The 13,493-nt window shown below is 44.8% G+C and overlaps 1 protein-coding gene across 1 annotated transcript; it reads left to right on the top strand.

The window, feature by feature from the left end:
* Positions 1–6,433: 6,433 nt before the first annotated feature.
* On the top strand, positions 6,434–7,405 carry Or11l1 (olfactory receptor family 11 subfamily L member 1). Its single transcript, XM_021177431.1, has one exon. It carries the CDS (start codon positions 6,434–6,436, stop codon positions 7,403–7,405), a length of 972 nt encoding a protein of 323 aa, XP_021033090.1.
* The last annotated feature ends 6,088 nt before the right edge of the window (positions 7,406–13,493 follow it).

Genomic DNA, 13,493 nt, shown 5'->3' on the forward strand with positions numbered 1-13,493 from the left:
CTGCTAAGCCATCTAACCAGACTTCAGGCCTCCCCATGCCCACTCAAAACCATCCACTTCCTTCTAAGAGGTGATGTGTAACCATCCAATCTCTCCTTCTTGCCCCAGGAAAGAGAAGGCCTGTGACAACCTGTCTGTCAGCATCTTGACACCCTCTCTCCCTGTCACACCTCTGGGAGTCCTGATGTCTGAGCGCTCTACCTACATGGCCAACCTCTAGGTCCCTTTGTCTGGCTCTGGTTCAGGGCTGGACTGTGACTTTGTAAACCCCAGGACCCTCCTGTGTCTGCTTCTCCAGCTTCTGTTGACCCGAATGCAACTCTATTGTTCTGTCTCTGCAGCTGACAGGAGTACATGGCTGGCTTCACAGGCTTCATTACATCCCTCTCTGCCAGGATGCAGATCTTAGGCCTGGATGGTGTCAGACACGAGAAGCTCCCTCCACAGTGTGAACAACTACACACTCCTTAACTGCATCTAGATCAGTCATAATAATACCCACAATGCCATGGCAGTAAACAATTACAAGATTTAAGCATGTTAGGGCTTTTCCTTAAAAAAAAAAAAAAGACCCCTAGGGTAAATGTGGTCACAAAAGGAGCAAGGTGGATGTTATCTTATAATCCAACTGACAACCTCATATGTGGAACACAGGTGCTTGGCTTTGGAGCACAGAACTATGGGTATTTCAAAGGTTGTAGATTTGCTTACATTTTACTTCCTCCTCTGAATTTTATGAAGGCTGTACTCACAGATCAAACTATTTTGAAAGTAGTGCACACCACCACACTAAACAATAAACAAGGCAGCCTATATCACCACGGGGTGCTGATGTACCTAACGTCTGAAAGAGCCCCAGGCATTCATACGTGTCAAACGCATTCTCATTGGTTGAATGAATGAATGAATGAATGAATGGTTTTGAATCTTCAGAAGTAGTCGGGGACGGGGGCATGTACCTGTCATCTCACCTCTAGGGACAGAAGGAGAAAGAGTTCAGGGTCAGCCTGAGAAGTTGTCTCAATAGAGCCTCTTAATACACTTTCTTTTAAATTAAAATGTATGCATTCATTTTTGACTAGAAATATTAATAAACTAGCTCTTCTCAGTGGTACAGTTCTTCATCCAGTCAGCTTTTATTTCAAGTCCTTCTATATTACAGATGATACAGATGAGTCTGAGATCATCCCTTGGGGCTGGAGAGATGGCTCAGTGGTTAAGAGCACTGACTGCTCTTCCAGAGGTCCTGAGTTCAAATCCCAGCAACCACATGGTGGCTCACAACCATCTGTAATGGAATTCAAATCCCTCTTTTGGTGTGTCTGAAGACAATGACAGTGTACCCATATGCATGAAATAATTAATTAATTGAAAAGCAAGGCCATCCCTTTTCCAGTTCCCCTTCCAAAGCGTCCTTGAGTATCACCCCCAGGCCAGGTCTTTCTGCTGCATGACCTAGCATTCGTAGGCATGATGATTTCGGGCACAGAGCTGTCTAACTGATGAGCTAATTCCTTTGTAGTTGTATAACTATTTAACCTTATTGGCAATGATAGTAGGACAGTGAGATGCCACTCAACCAAATGCAAACCTTACACTGCCTTCAAAAGGTTCATCATAACCCTAGGACCACTGGGCTTACGTGAAACACCTTTTTGGTTGACAGAAGTCTTAGGTCAAAATTAGTGGGATCTACTCTAATTTCAAAATTTGAAAAAGTTGATTCCAAAGAGAATGAAACTGTGGCATCTCTCCCTCGAGCTTTGTCATTGAGGGCTCCTGGGCAGAGCTGGGTCTTAGCAGGAGATTCTTATTATTTACCCTCTTGATTGGGAAATTATGCAAGACTGTCTTGGGAGCAAGGGTCTCAGAAGGGCCCTGTCTCCAGGAAACCCAGGTCTATTGAAAGGAGAAGTCTGGTTCCCTCAGCATCCAAGAGCAGCAGGAGATGGCAGATCCCAGACCTCACCATAGAAACCCAGCACTCATCCCAGCAAGGGGAAGCTTGGCCCTCAGGCCTCTGGGCTCTGCTCAGAGGGGAAGGTATGCGGGAGCAGCATGGACATGGAGGTGAAACTGCCTTCTGGAGATAACATGGTATGTTTCTGTTCAGTGCACATACTACTATTATTGGGGGCTTGGATGATGAATGTTAGATTTTAAAGTTATGCTGACTCCAGTGTGTTACTCTTCATGACAGTGGCAGTTCCAGCCCAGACACATGCTCTGTTTATATGAAAGAACAGATCATTGTGCCTCAACTAACCAGAAAATTAAACCATAATAGCAGAAAAGTAACTCCAACAGAGGACTTGGGAAGTTGAGAGGCTGCTTATTTTACTATATGTAGGGCTGCAAGGGCCAGTAACATTCTTGATTGTGTTGACTTTGTATAAAGGGGAGCCACACCTAATTAAGCTGAGGTTACACTATTGACCCAGGGCTTCAGAACACAGCATTTTGGAAGGCAGAAGCGTTTCTCTAGCTCAGTGCAAATCAAGTCCATTTGGAAGCAGTCACCTTTCAAGAGACCTGTGTTTTAGTAGGTGATGAGCAGATTGTATCTGAAGCATGTGTGTATTGTGGAGGGACTTCAATTAATGGGAACCCAAGCTGACTTTCCAGCAGCCTCAGTGTATATTAGTGCGATGTCACTGTGGCCTCATTAGCCTGCAGACCATCCCTCCTTAACTCTAAATTATTCTTTTAAAATGTGTTTATTGTCCATTATAATGAGCCCATTAGTGACACACTTACTGGAAAGCAAGAGGAAGCTAAGGTAAGAAAGGATCATTTGTTTAGAGATGACGTAGTTGATTCACCAAGAGAATTTGTAAGTATAGATAAACTCAACAGTCCTTCAGTCACATCCCCCTGCTTGAGAACACTGCCATCCATGTGGACTGAAGGTCGTGGTTCACACACATGCAACACCAGGGAGAACACTCCTGACAACAGATTTAAAGATAGTAAAAAAAAAAAAAAATGCAGGGCCACCTGAATGTGGTGTTTCCAGTGGGTGACCCAAACATGTAAGGAGAAAACAGAACCAACTAAGCATACGTCATACATCAGAGATGAAGAACCAATATGGCAAATTAACAGAAGAGCCTGTGCCTAGGGGTGACTAAGCTGACTGGCAGCCATGACCTCCTCTTGCTCTCGGTATGATCTGCCTGTGGTTTAAATTTTTAGTTCAGTTACCTTTTGGGGTACTGTGGATTAGACATGAGAAGTGCAAAAGACAACATTGCAAAGATGTAGGAGAGAGAGGGGGTGGCACTTTCTTCACAGGACAAGCCTTGTAGAACAGAGAGTAGACAGGAATTAGGAATCTTTGCATCTAGAGTTAGCTGATATAACAAAAAAAATAATCTAGTATCGAGTCTGAGATATCTAACACCACAAATCCTGTCCTGAATAAGAAGGCAGAGGGAGGTGAGGCATCTTCAGTGGGGTGGAAGACAATGGGCACTGAGGGAGACATGCGTGCTGCTAAAGGTACTGAGGAGAGTCAGTTTAAGAGGAGGCTCAGATGCTGATGCTGATGAGACTAGTGTGTGTTCCAAACACAGCAATTGTCACTACAAACCCCATGGCTAGCCTTGTTCATGAACCTGAGAGTCAAGAGCCAAGACTGGATTGAGAGTCAAGAGGAAGGGAGCTCTGGCTTCTATCCCTAGACCACGTCTAAGTAAACCGTTAAAGGTTGCAAGCAGCAGAAGGATGAGCGGACTGGGAGGCGCCCAGACCTATGGCTACGCAGATGCAGATGCAGATGCAGATGCAGAGGCTGGTCTGGAGCATGTGGGTATGAATACTGAGTGACCAGTGGGTCAGACAGAGGGGGAGGTCAGTGAGCTGTGAGGCGGTAATGACAGAAGAAGACTGAGAATGAGGGCAGTTTGGGGGAGGTCAGGAGGGACATGGAGGGTCCTTGAGGAGCAGAGGTGACAGAAAAGCCCTGACTGCTGTGGATAAGGGAATAGGCCCAGCTAGAGAAAGCCACACACCCCCAGGAAGGCATTTGGGGAAATGAGGTAACATAGGCAGTGTTTGGAAAACATTAGCTTCAAGAGCCTTCTTTGCTATTTTGAAAAGGGAAGCAAACAGCGGCTTTTTGGTTGACAAGAAGAAATGCAGCAGAGAGGTGGCAACCACTGAGTCCATGGAGGACAGTGGGAGAGCTGCCTGACCTTTCAGAAGCTAAGAGACGACAGGCAAGCTGCTTCCTCAGGAGGGTAGGGGTGACCTGAGTGAGAGTGGAAGGATGCAGTGTTCACAGACATCTCACTGCAGGCCTTCCACTGGGGAGAGAGAAAGACAATGGCCTCTTAGATATGGGAGAACAGATCAGAATAGAATGAAATATCCCTGGGGAGACTGCAGAAGTGAGCAGGTGAAGGGGGAGAAACAAGGTGTGGGTGCTCTGCAGACCAGGCACATGGGGTTTCTGTCTGTGAATTCTAAAGATGTATTTTATGTTAATTCTCTTTCTCTCTCTCTCTCTCTCTCTCTCTCTCTCTCTCTCTCTCTCTCTCTCTCTCTGTATGTGTGTGTGTGTGTCTGTCTCTCTGTGTGTGTGTAAGAGTGTGTGTGTGTGTGTGAGAGTGTGTGTGTGTGTGTATAGAGGTGACTGCAGAGGCCAAAAGAAGACACTGGATCCCCTGGAGCTGGAGTTATAGGCAGTTGTGAGCTGTTTGATTTGGTGCTGGGAACTGAACTCCAGTCTTCTGCGTGGGCATTATACACTCTTAGCTGCCAAGCCATCTCCCCAGTCCCTCCTGCTTTTTAAGGTGACAACACTTTTTGTTGGCTCCCACCACATTAGCACTTTTGCTGGATCCTACTCTGTTAGAGGCACAGAGCTCAGGCACGGCAGGTGGGTGTGGACTTTTGCTGTATTTGACAAAGAATTAAATAAAAGTGCAAGGTGTCTGTCATGTTGGATATTGATGGAAGGGTCAGAGTGGGGAGTGTGTTAGCTAATGGGTAAGAAGGGCCTTTGTGAGAGTGAGAAATAAATTAACTGATCACTAAGCTACACGCACACAATACACTCACACATGCTCATACATACATACACTCACATGTGCTCACACACACACTCATACATATATACACTCACACATATGCACACTCACACATATACACACACATACATACAACCATCATGCTCACCACATGCTCACACATATACACACACATGTACATACACACACATGCTCACACATATACATATATGTACATGCTCACACATAAGTACATGCTTACATACTCATACACTCATACACACATAGTAGACTGTCAGTAAGACGTTATTTAAGGAAGAATGAACAGAAGTCCCCAGGACCCCAGAGTTCATTTTCTTTCCCTTTTCTTCTACATGGTTTTAATCAAGTTTTGCTAGGTTTGTCAGTTTCTGAGATTTTTTTCCCAATGTTATTGATGTCAAGCACAAATATGTACACTTAAGGTAGGACATTTTATTTTTGATATGTTGCTATGAAGCAGAGCTCCCACTTTGCCTACCTCACCTATCACCTCAGGTCATTGCAGTTGCCTCCTTCTGTCTGTCCTTCTGTCCTTCTGTGTGTGTGCTACTACATATGTGTCTTCTCCTTATGTCTTTGGATCTGAGACTTCAGTATTTCACAAACTGCAAAGAAACAGACCTTGATAAATCTCTTTTCAAGATTTAATATCTACATTTAGCTTGCTACTTTAAATGTGGCTGAAAACGTTGGGTGTGGTGGTGGGCACCTTTGATCTCAGCTCATGACTGGTTGAGGCAAGCCAGCCTGGATACCTAGTGAGACCCTGTGCCCCCCCAAATAAAAACAACAACAACAACAACAAATAAACAAAATGTGTAAAAGCTGGAGTTAACACATCTGTCCCTCTGAAAACCTGCATGTAATTTCATTGTCAATTTGACATCTAGATTATCAGACAGGTCTGTGAGCGTGTCTGGCAGGGAGTTTCAAGATTAGGTCAGTTGAGCTGAGAAGACTCCCTGACTACAGCACCACGAACTGATCTGGAGTCTTGGATAAATGCAAAGGAGAAAGCTGAGCAGTGAGCCCCCTCCCCCACCCCAGACTGTGGAGACAATGGTACCTCCCCCTCCTACTGCCACACCCTCCCCACGTTGACAAACTACCAGCCGTCTTTGGGCCGGAACAAACCCTTCCTCCTAGAAGTTTCATTTTGTCAGACGAACACTCTACGCATACATCATTAAAATAATCCTGTAAAAGGAAACAATACAGAAGGGAAGAAACACATAATTAACGTGATAAGTTGCAAACTACTGGAGGACCGACCCTTGGACCCTAAACATCAAACCCCCGGACCTTCGACATCAAACGTTACAAACGTCTTATGCCTTGTACGAACTGTTTTTTCAAAATGTGTTCTGCCTTCACAGAAAATGGAGCCCCAAAACCTATCCAAGGTCACGGAGTTTCAGCTCTTAGGATTCCAGAACCTTCTTGAGTGGCAGTCCCTCCTCTTTGCCATCTTCCTGTGCTTCTATCTCCTCACCATCACAGGCAACATGGTGATCATCGGCGTGGTGAGTGAGGATCCGCGCCTGCGCGCGCCCATGTACACTTTCCTCCAACATCTGTCCTTCCTGGAGATCTGGTACACATCCACCACGGTACCCCTGCTGCTGTCCAACCTGGCCTCCTGGGGACACATGCTGTCCTTCCCTGCCTGCATGGCCCAGCTGTACTTCTTTGTGTTTTTTGGTGCTACCGAGTGTTTCCTCCTTGCCGCAATGGCTTATGACCGGTACCTGGCCATCTGCCACCCGCTCCACTACTCTCTTCTCATGAGCCCTGACACCTGCGCTGCTCTGGTAACAGTCTCCTGGGTGACAGGGGTGGGTACGGGCTTCCTGCCTTCCCTCCTGATTTCTAAGTTGGACTTCTGTGGGCCCAACCGCATCAACCATTTCTTCTGTGACCTCCCTCCGTTAATCCAGCTGTCCTGCTCCAGCGTCTATGTGACAGAAATGGCCATCTTTGTCCTGTCCATCGCTGTGCTATGCATCTGTTTCCTCCTAACTCTGGTGTCCTACGTTTTCATAGTGTCCTCCATTCTGAGAATCCCCTCCACTTCCGGCAGGATGAAGACGTTTTCTACATGTGGTTCCCACCTGGCTGTGGTCACCATCTACTACGGGACCATGATCTCCATGTATGTGCGCCCAAATGCACATCTGTCACCGGAACTCAACAAGGTCATTTCTGTCTTCTACACTGTGGTCACTCCACTGCTGAACCCAGTTATCTACAGCCTGAGGAACAAAGACTTTAAAGAGGCCGTGAGAAAAATCCTGAGAACCAAGTGTGGGGTCTACAGAGCCAGAGTGAAAGGAAGTGCCCTCACTACGTAGGGACCCTGCACACACTGTGCCTCAAGCACTAGGATTTGGTTTAGTTTGAGCTTGGGCACAGAAGTTCCTCTAAAGCACTGCTAAACTGGCCTTTTAGACCCAGAGTCTGATGTTATCCAATAACCGTACAAAGAATGAATGGAAAAAGATAAAAGTCTGAAGTGTCCTCGCGGTAAAAACGAATAAGTAAAAGCGTCTGCAGTGCCAAGCATTTCTTCTTTTATAACCTGGAATTTTAAGGTGGTTTAATTAGGGACTTTCTAAAAAAGAAATAAACAAACAAAAAAGACAGGGAGGAAAAGGGGATCCAGAGATCTTTCCGTCTTGGGATTCGAGGCTTCACTTATTGTCCAATTTGTTGTTTCCTTCCTTGCTTGCTTTCCTTCCTTTCCTCCTCTGTTTCCCCCTTTTCTATCTCCTCTCCCTCTTCTTCTTCATTTGTGTGTTTTGTTCTGTTTGAGACAGGGTTATCTGTGTAACCCTGACTCTCCTGGAGCTCCCTCTGTAGACCAGGCTAGCCTCGAACTCAGAGATCCACCTGCCTCTGCTTCCCGAATGCTGGAATTAAAGGAGTGTGCCATCATCGCCTGACAATATGTTTGTTTGTTTGTTTGTTTGTTTGTTTAGAGAGTCTGTATATTGCCTTGGCTAGCCTGGAACTCACTAGGTAAACAAGGATTACCTTGAACTCAAAGAGTTCTACCTGCCTCTGTCTCCTGGGTCCTGAGATTGAAGATATGAGCTATTTTCTTAACTCAGATGATATTTAGGAGGTCTGGGCTAGTCTTGTCCACTAATCTATCTATTCATTAGGCTTGCAGATATTTTGATCCCTTGACCTATACCAGGTCAGTGCTACTGTCTGACAGGGTACATAAAAAGCCAGGGAAGAAAGACTTTACATTAACGGATGCTCTGGTCTGGAAGGGAAGAGCAATACAGGGGTGGGATGGAGACAAATCAACTTCTGACTTGAGCTTCCAGAGGTGACCACAGTCAGACACACTGGGGCTGAGACTTGGAAGAGGAATTGGCACATGAGCTTAGCACAGCGGATCACAGGGGGCTTCAGCCTCCACTTCTGGGTGAGAAGGCTGAGCAGAGTCTCCAGATGGAGGACAGATAATGAGCACAGAAGACATGGAGGCACCGGGAAAGTGCACGGGAGAGTTTGGTGAGGAGCAGGGACAGATGGTAAAGGTTAAAAACCCCGCAGAATTTTAAAATTCTGTGTAAACAATCACCAAAGGGCAGTATATAGACACTTGAATGAGAAACTCTATGTCTAAGAGTCTCAGTGATGTGTAGAAAACAGGACAGTGACCCCCAAAATCTGCCAAAGGAAGTATGTGGTGGGGACCATGAACCAGAGGACCTCATGCAAAGATGGCCGTGGAGGAGTTTCAAGATGTGAGACCTGAAGGAAAAGGAAACACAGCCTGTGAACATCCACGGTGGTGGTGGCTGGGGTGGGAGTGGGGGAACTCCTGCTAAAGACAAAGAGGCTGTCGGCAGGCAAGACAAGGATGGAGACAGTTGCATTAAACATCTCAGAACAGACACTGCTGCCAGACACTGCAGGATGGTGACCTCATTATGGAAGGGTGACTGTGGGGGAGGGGAATGGCTGGTGTGAAACCAAAGCAAGGGTGTAGAGGTACACAGCTGTCCAGAGAAATGTGCTTTTGAAAAGTGAGGGGAGAAAACCTTACTGGAGGGACAGTTGTATTTTTGTAAATCACAAGGTTTTAAGCACCTGGATGCATTGAAACGGTTGTGGGGAAGATCAACTAGTATATTAAAAATATAAATGATTACTGGAAATGCTAACCAGAGCCCAAGATGTGGCAGGAAGGAAGGAACTGTGAGCAAACGTGGATGCACCAACACACAACAAGAAGTGCTTTATTTACTAGAGGAAATGTGGACGAGTAGTTATTTTGGTGCCATTTTATGGAGACAAGGATGGGATTTGCTTGTTTGTCTGGAAAAAGATCAGTAAAAATTAGTGGTCTGAATTTGAAGAACGTGGAGACATCAGGTAAGAGGAAGGAACCAGTGGATGGCCACTTAATACTCCTGAGGATAGAGTGAGCTATGTGCACATGTATGTGTGCCACGTGGGAGCCTGGTAACCCATGGAGGTCAGAAGAGGGCATCAGATCCCCTTGTAACTGGAGTAAGTGCATGGTTGTGAGCCACCACATAAATTCTGGGAGCCAAACCTAAGCCCTTTATAAGAACAACAAATGTTCTTAAGTACTGAGACATCTCTCCAGCACTTCATTATCACATTTTAAAGAGAATAATATGTGTTTTCATTCTACATGTATTGTCCTGTGGGTGTTTTTGTTTTGTTTTGTTTTGTTTTTTTTGAGACAGTGCCTCACTATGCAGTCTTGGCTGGAACAAGACCAGGCTGGCCTTGAACTCGCAGAGATCTGTCTTCCTCTGTCTCTGAGTACTGAAATTAAAGGGGTGCCTTGCTTTTATTATCTTTTTAAAGGACCGATTTCAGAGATCTGAAAGGTTTTTTGGTCATGGAAATGTTGGGGGAAGCCAGGCAATCGTGGCACACACCTTTAATCCCAGCACTCAGGAAGCAGAGGTCAGCCTGGTCTCTTGTCTCAAGAAAGAAAGAGAGGTTGGGAGGAGAAGTTCAGAACCTTGAACAAAGCCCTTCACCACCATGAAGGACTCCTGTGCACCTCAAAATGCATCTGTTGTCTAAATTAAACCATGTTTTGGAATAAAACAGTACATTTGTTACTACGGGATTGTCCATGTATTTTGGTTAATACTGTATCTTACCAATAGTTAAATGATGGATAGGAAAACAGACTTTGAACTGCCAACCAATCAACCTTTCTATTTTTCATGAAAACCATGGAAAACAAACCTTATCAGCATCATTTCACTACTTACCGATTGACCGATTTTTCTAGACAAGATCTCTTTTTGTTTTTCAAAGTCTGGAATATACTATGTATCCCATGCTGGCTTTAAACTTGAATCAATTCTGCCCTCTGCCCTCATCTCCAGGGTGCTGGGATCATATGTGTGAGTCACCATGCTGGCTATCTGACCACTTCAGAAGGGTGGGAGTCAACTTTTTCTTTGGTTAAAAGAAACATCATAATAATCCAAATTATGAAAAAAAAATCCACAACCTTAAATCTTATCAGAAGAAAACATCTACTAAAGAGGGTCTTAGAAGTCACGCAGAGCCTCTTATTTTCTTGTTTCTTCATGTAAAATCTGTATGCACAATAGACATGTCCATGGTCTGTGTTGACCTGCATTTTTATCCAGGTTCCAGATGGTTTAGCTCTGCTGTGAGAAATGTAGTCTCAGCAAATGAAGGTAAACATGACTGTTTATGCTCTCCCGACATGAGACAATTCAGATTTCTCCACTGAGGCTGAGGCTGAGGCTGAGGCTGACGACTTGTAGCTCTGTATTTATTGGAACAGCTCAACTGATGCATTTAATTCAGGCCAAATACTTCCAAAATGATCACACCCGAAGTTATGATATTTTGCTTATGTGTGTATATGCATATGTGCATTTGTGTGTACAACTGTGTGTATAGAGGCCAGAAGGAGACCTCAAATGGCATACCTCAGATTCCGTCTACCTTTTCTCTTTCTTCCTTTCTTCTCCTTCTTAATTTCATTAGTTATGCAAGAGTTTGGTCCAGTGTATTTGGATCATAAGTCCTCCCCCTCCTCCAACTCTCCCCAGATCCATCCCCTTTCTTCCCCACACACTATTGTGCCCGTTATCCACATCAATATCAACTCGTACTGTCCACATATTCTCAGATGCATGTCTTGAGTTATCAATGGCTACACTTTAGAGAAAACTGACAGTTCATCTCTCAGCAGCTAACAATAGCTCCTCGGCTAGGGGTGAAACATCATGCCTGCCTCCCTTCTCCATGAGAGATTCTGTCTTGTTTAGGCTCTCACAGGTCTTGGGAATGACATTATGGCATTGTGAGTTCATTCTGTGTAACTGTCCTGCCATGTACCGATATGTGGCTTCCTCTTGGTCATCCGCCACCTTTGGCTGTTACGCTCTCTCTATCCCCCACCCCTGCTTCTTCAGTGATCTCTGAAAAGCTCTCTCACAAGTCCAGAACTCATCAATTCATCTAGGCAGTCTAGCCAGTAGTCCTCACAGATCCTCCTGACTCTGCCTTTCCAGGGCTCAGATTTCAGGCTCACCGCCAGTTTTCTTGGGTGGGTTCTGGGGATCAAACTCAGATTCCTTGTGCTTGTGAGTCAAGTACTTTATTAACTGACCATTGCTGTCCATCTCTTAATGAAAAAAAAAGGATGCTGAACTTTACAATGTTAGACAAAGAGATATGTAGCAATTTACCTGAGTGCACAACTTTCCAGACTGTCTTTGTAAACTTTTGCAGTCTTTTAGACTGCCCATGTGGTCCAAATTTTTTTATAGCTTGAGCAATATATTAAGGATAAATCTGAGAGGCTGGAGAGATGGCTTAGCAGTTAAGAGCACTTGTTGTTCTCCCAGAGGACTAGGGGTGGGTTCCCAGCATCTGTACAGCAGCTCACAAACCTCCTGTAACTTAGGTTCCGAAGAATCCAGTGCCTTATTCTGGCCTCTGAGGGTACAGGTGCACGTGTGGTGCACAGACATACATACAGGCAAAACATTCAGTACACACTTTACACACCCCCACTTTACCAGTGAGGGTAATACACGGTCATTACTGACATGTAAACACATCCAGACCTTTTGCTTTTCCTCATGAAGATGCGCAGTCCCTATGTAGCGGAGCCTGGACTGCAGAGAGAGTTCCAGGTCAGCCAAGGCTACCTGATGAGACCCTGTGTCAAAAGAAATGTCTTTAATGTTTCCTTTCTCCACAGAGTCCTTTCGTTTTTACTTCATATCAGTATCTCACTACCTCTAAATGAACATTTACTGTCCACATAACTCAGGTCTTGCGGTCACCTCTGCCTTGCTTACTCTTCTGACCCAGCAGGCACAAGAAAAAAACAGAACCAAAAACCCTCTACAGTCATCTCTGTTGAAATCTTTGGGAAGCAGCCTGATTTTGATTAAAATTTCTACTTAATCCTGTAATTATCAACTCTCATGCACTCTTACATGAAAGTCTAGCCACACATCAAGAGCACATTTGGCCTGACCATTGACAACATGCAGATACAGAAAGTGTAGCAATTTAACAGCAGCTGTTATTGGAACCATCTAAAAATACACTTGTGACCAAGGTACTGGAACTATGGAAGAGATGGAGGGGAGCCAATGTCTGAGATGCCTTCAGGAGGAACATTGTGTTCATGGAGGAATTACGTGGTCCTCTCAGAAATCTCAGTGAGATCAAGACAGGAAAAGATGTTACTTAATTTTTGGCTCCATATTCTTATATATAAATGAAGACCTTTTATAAAGATTTAAACACAGTCAGTTTGGATGGTTGGGGTGAGCTGGCTGATCAAATAATAAATTAGGGGTCTACTAAACATTTTCTCTCTATCTTAGAAAGAAGATAGGCTATGGTGTGTTTATGTGTGTTTGCGTGTGTTTGCATGTATATTTGTGTGAGCATGGGTGTGCTCTTGGGCATGCATGCACGGGTGCACACACACACACACACAAACACACGCACACAGAGTGTCTTCCTCTAGTGATCCTTTGTGCTTCTCAAGGTGTAAGGTCCATTCACTGGAGAGGCTCTGCCAGGCAGCAGGCAGAATGGAGAACCAGCAGGACATATTATGTGATTGTTAGAGAGATTTTCAACAGAAAAGGCCTTTTGCAAACCACACAATAGACATCCTAAAAGACTGATGCCATTGTACTGAAGGAACAAATATTCCCATAGCTTTATAAACCAAGAAAGTTCATATTTGTTATTCACATTCATGATGGGCATAAATTGTTAACCAAAATGCCAAGCTGTCCATCCGTAAGTGAGCGAAAGGCTCGAGCTGATTTTAATTCTTTTGTTTCATTTGACAAGGTTATATAAGGCATTCGTTGCACAAGCATGTTCTACACTGTGAGCATCTGCCGCCCACCCTACCTC

Source organism: Mus caroli, unplaced genomic scaffold (assembly GCF_978045245.1).
Source record: "Mus caroli unplaced genomic scaffold, Mus_caroli_1 scaffold_13, whole genome shotgun sequence".
NCBI lineage: Eukaryota > Metazoa > Chordata > Mammalia > Rodentia > Muridae > Mus > Mus caroli.

What these genes read in the sequence shown, in the direction of transcription:
- Or11l1 (XM_021177431.1), top strand. Translation starts at nt 6,434, where the DNA reads ATGGAGCCCCAAAACCTATCCAAGGTCACGGAGTTTCAGCTCTTAGGA.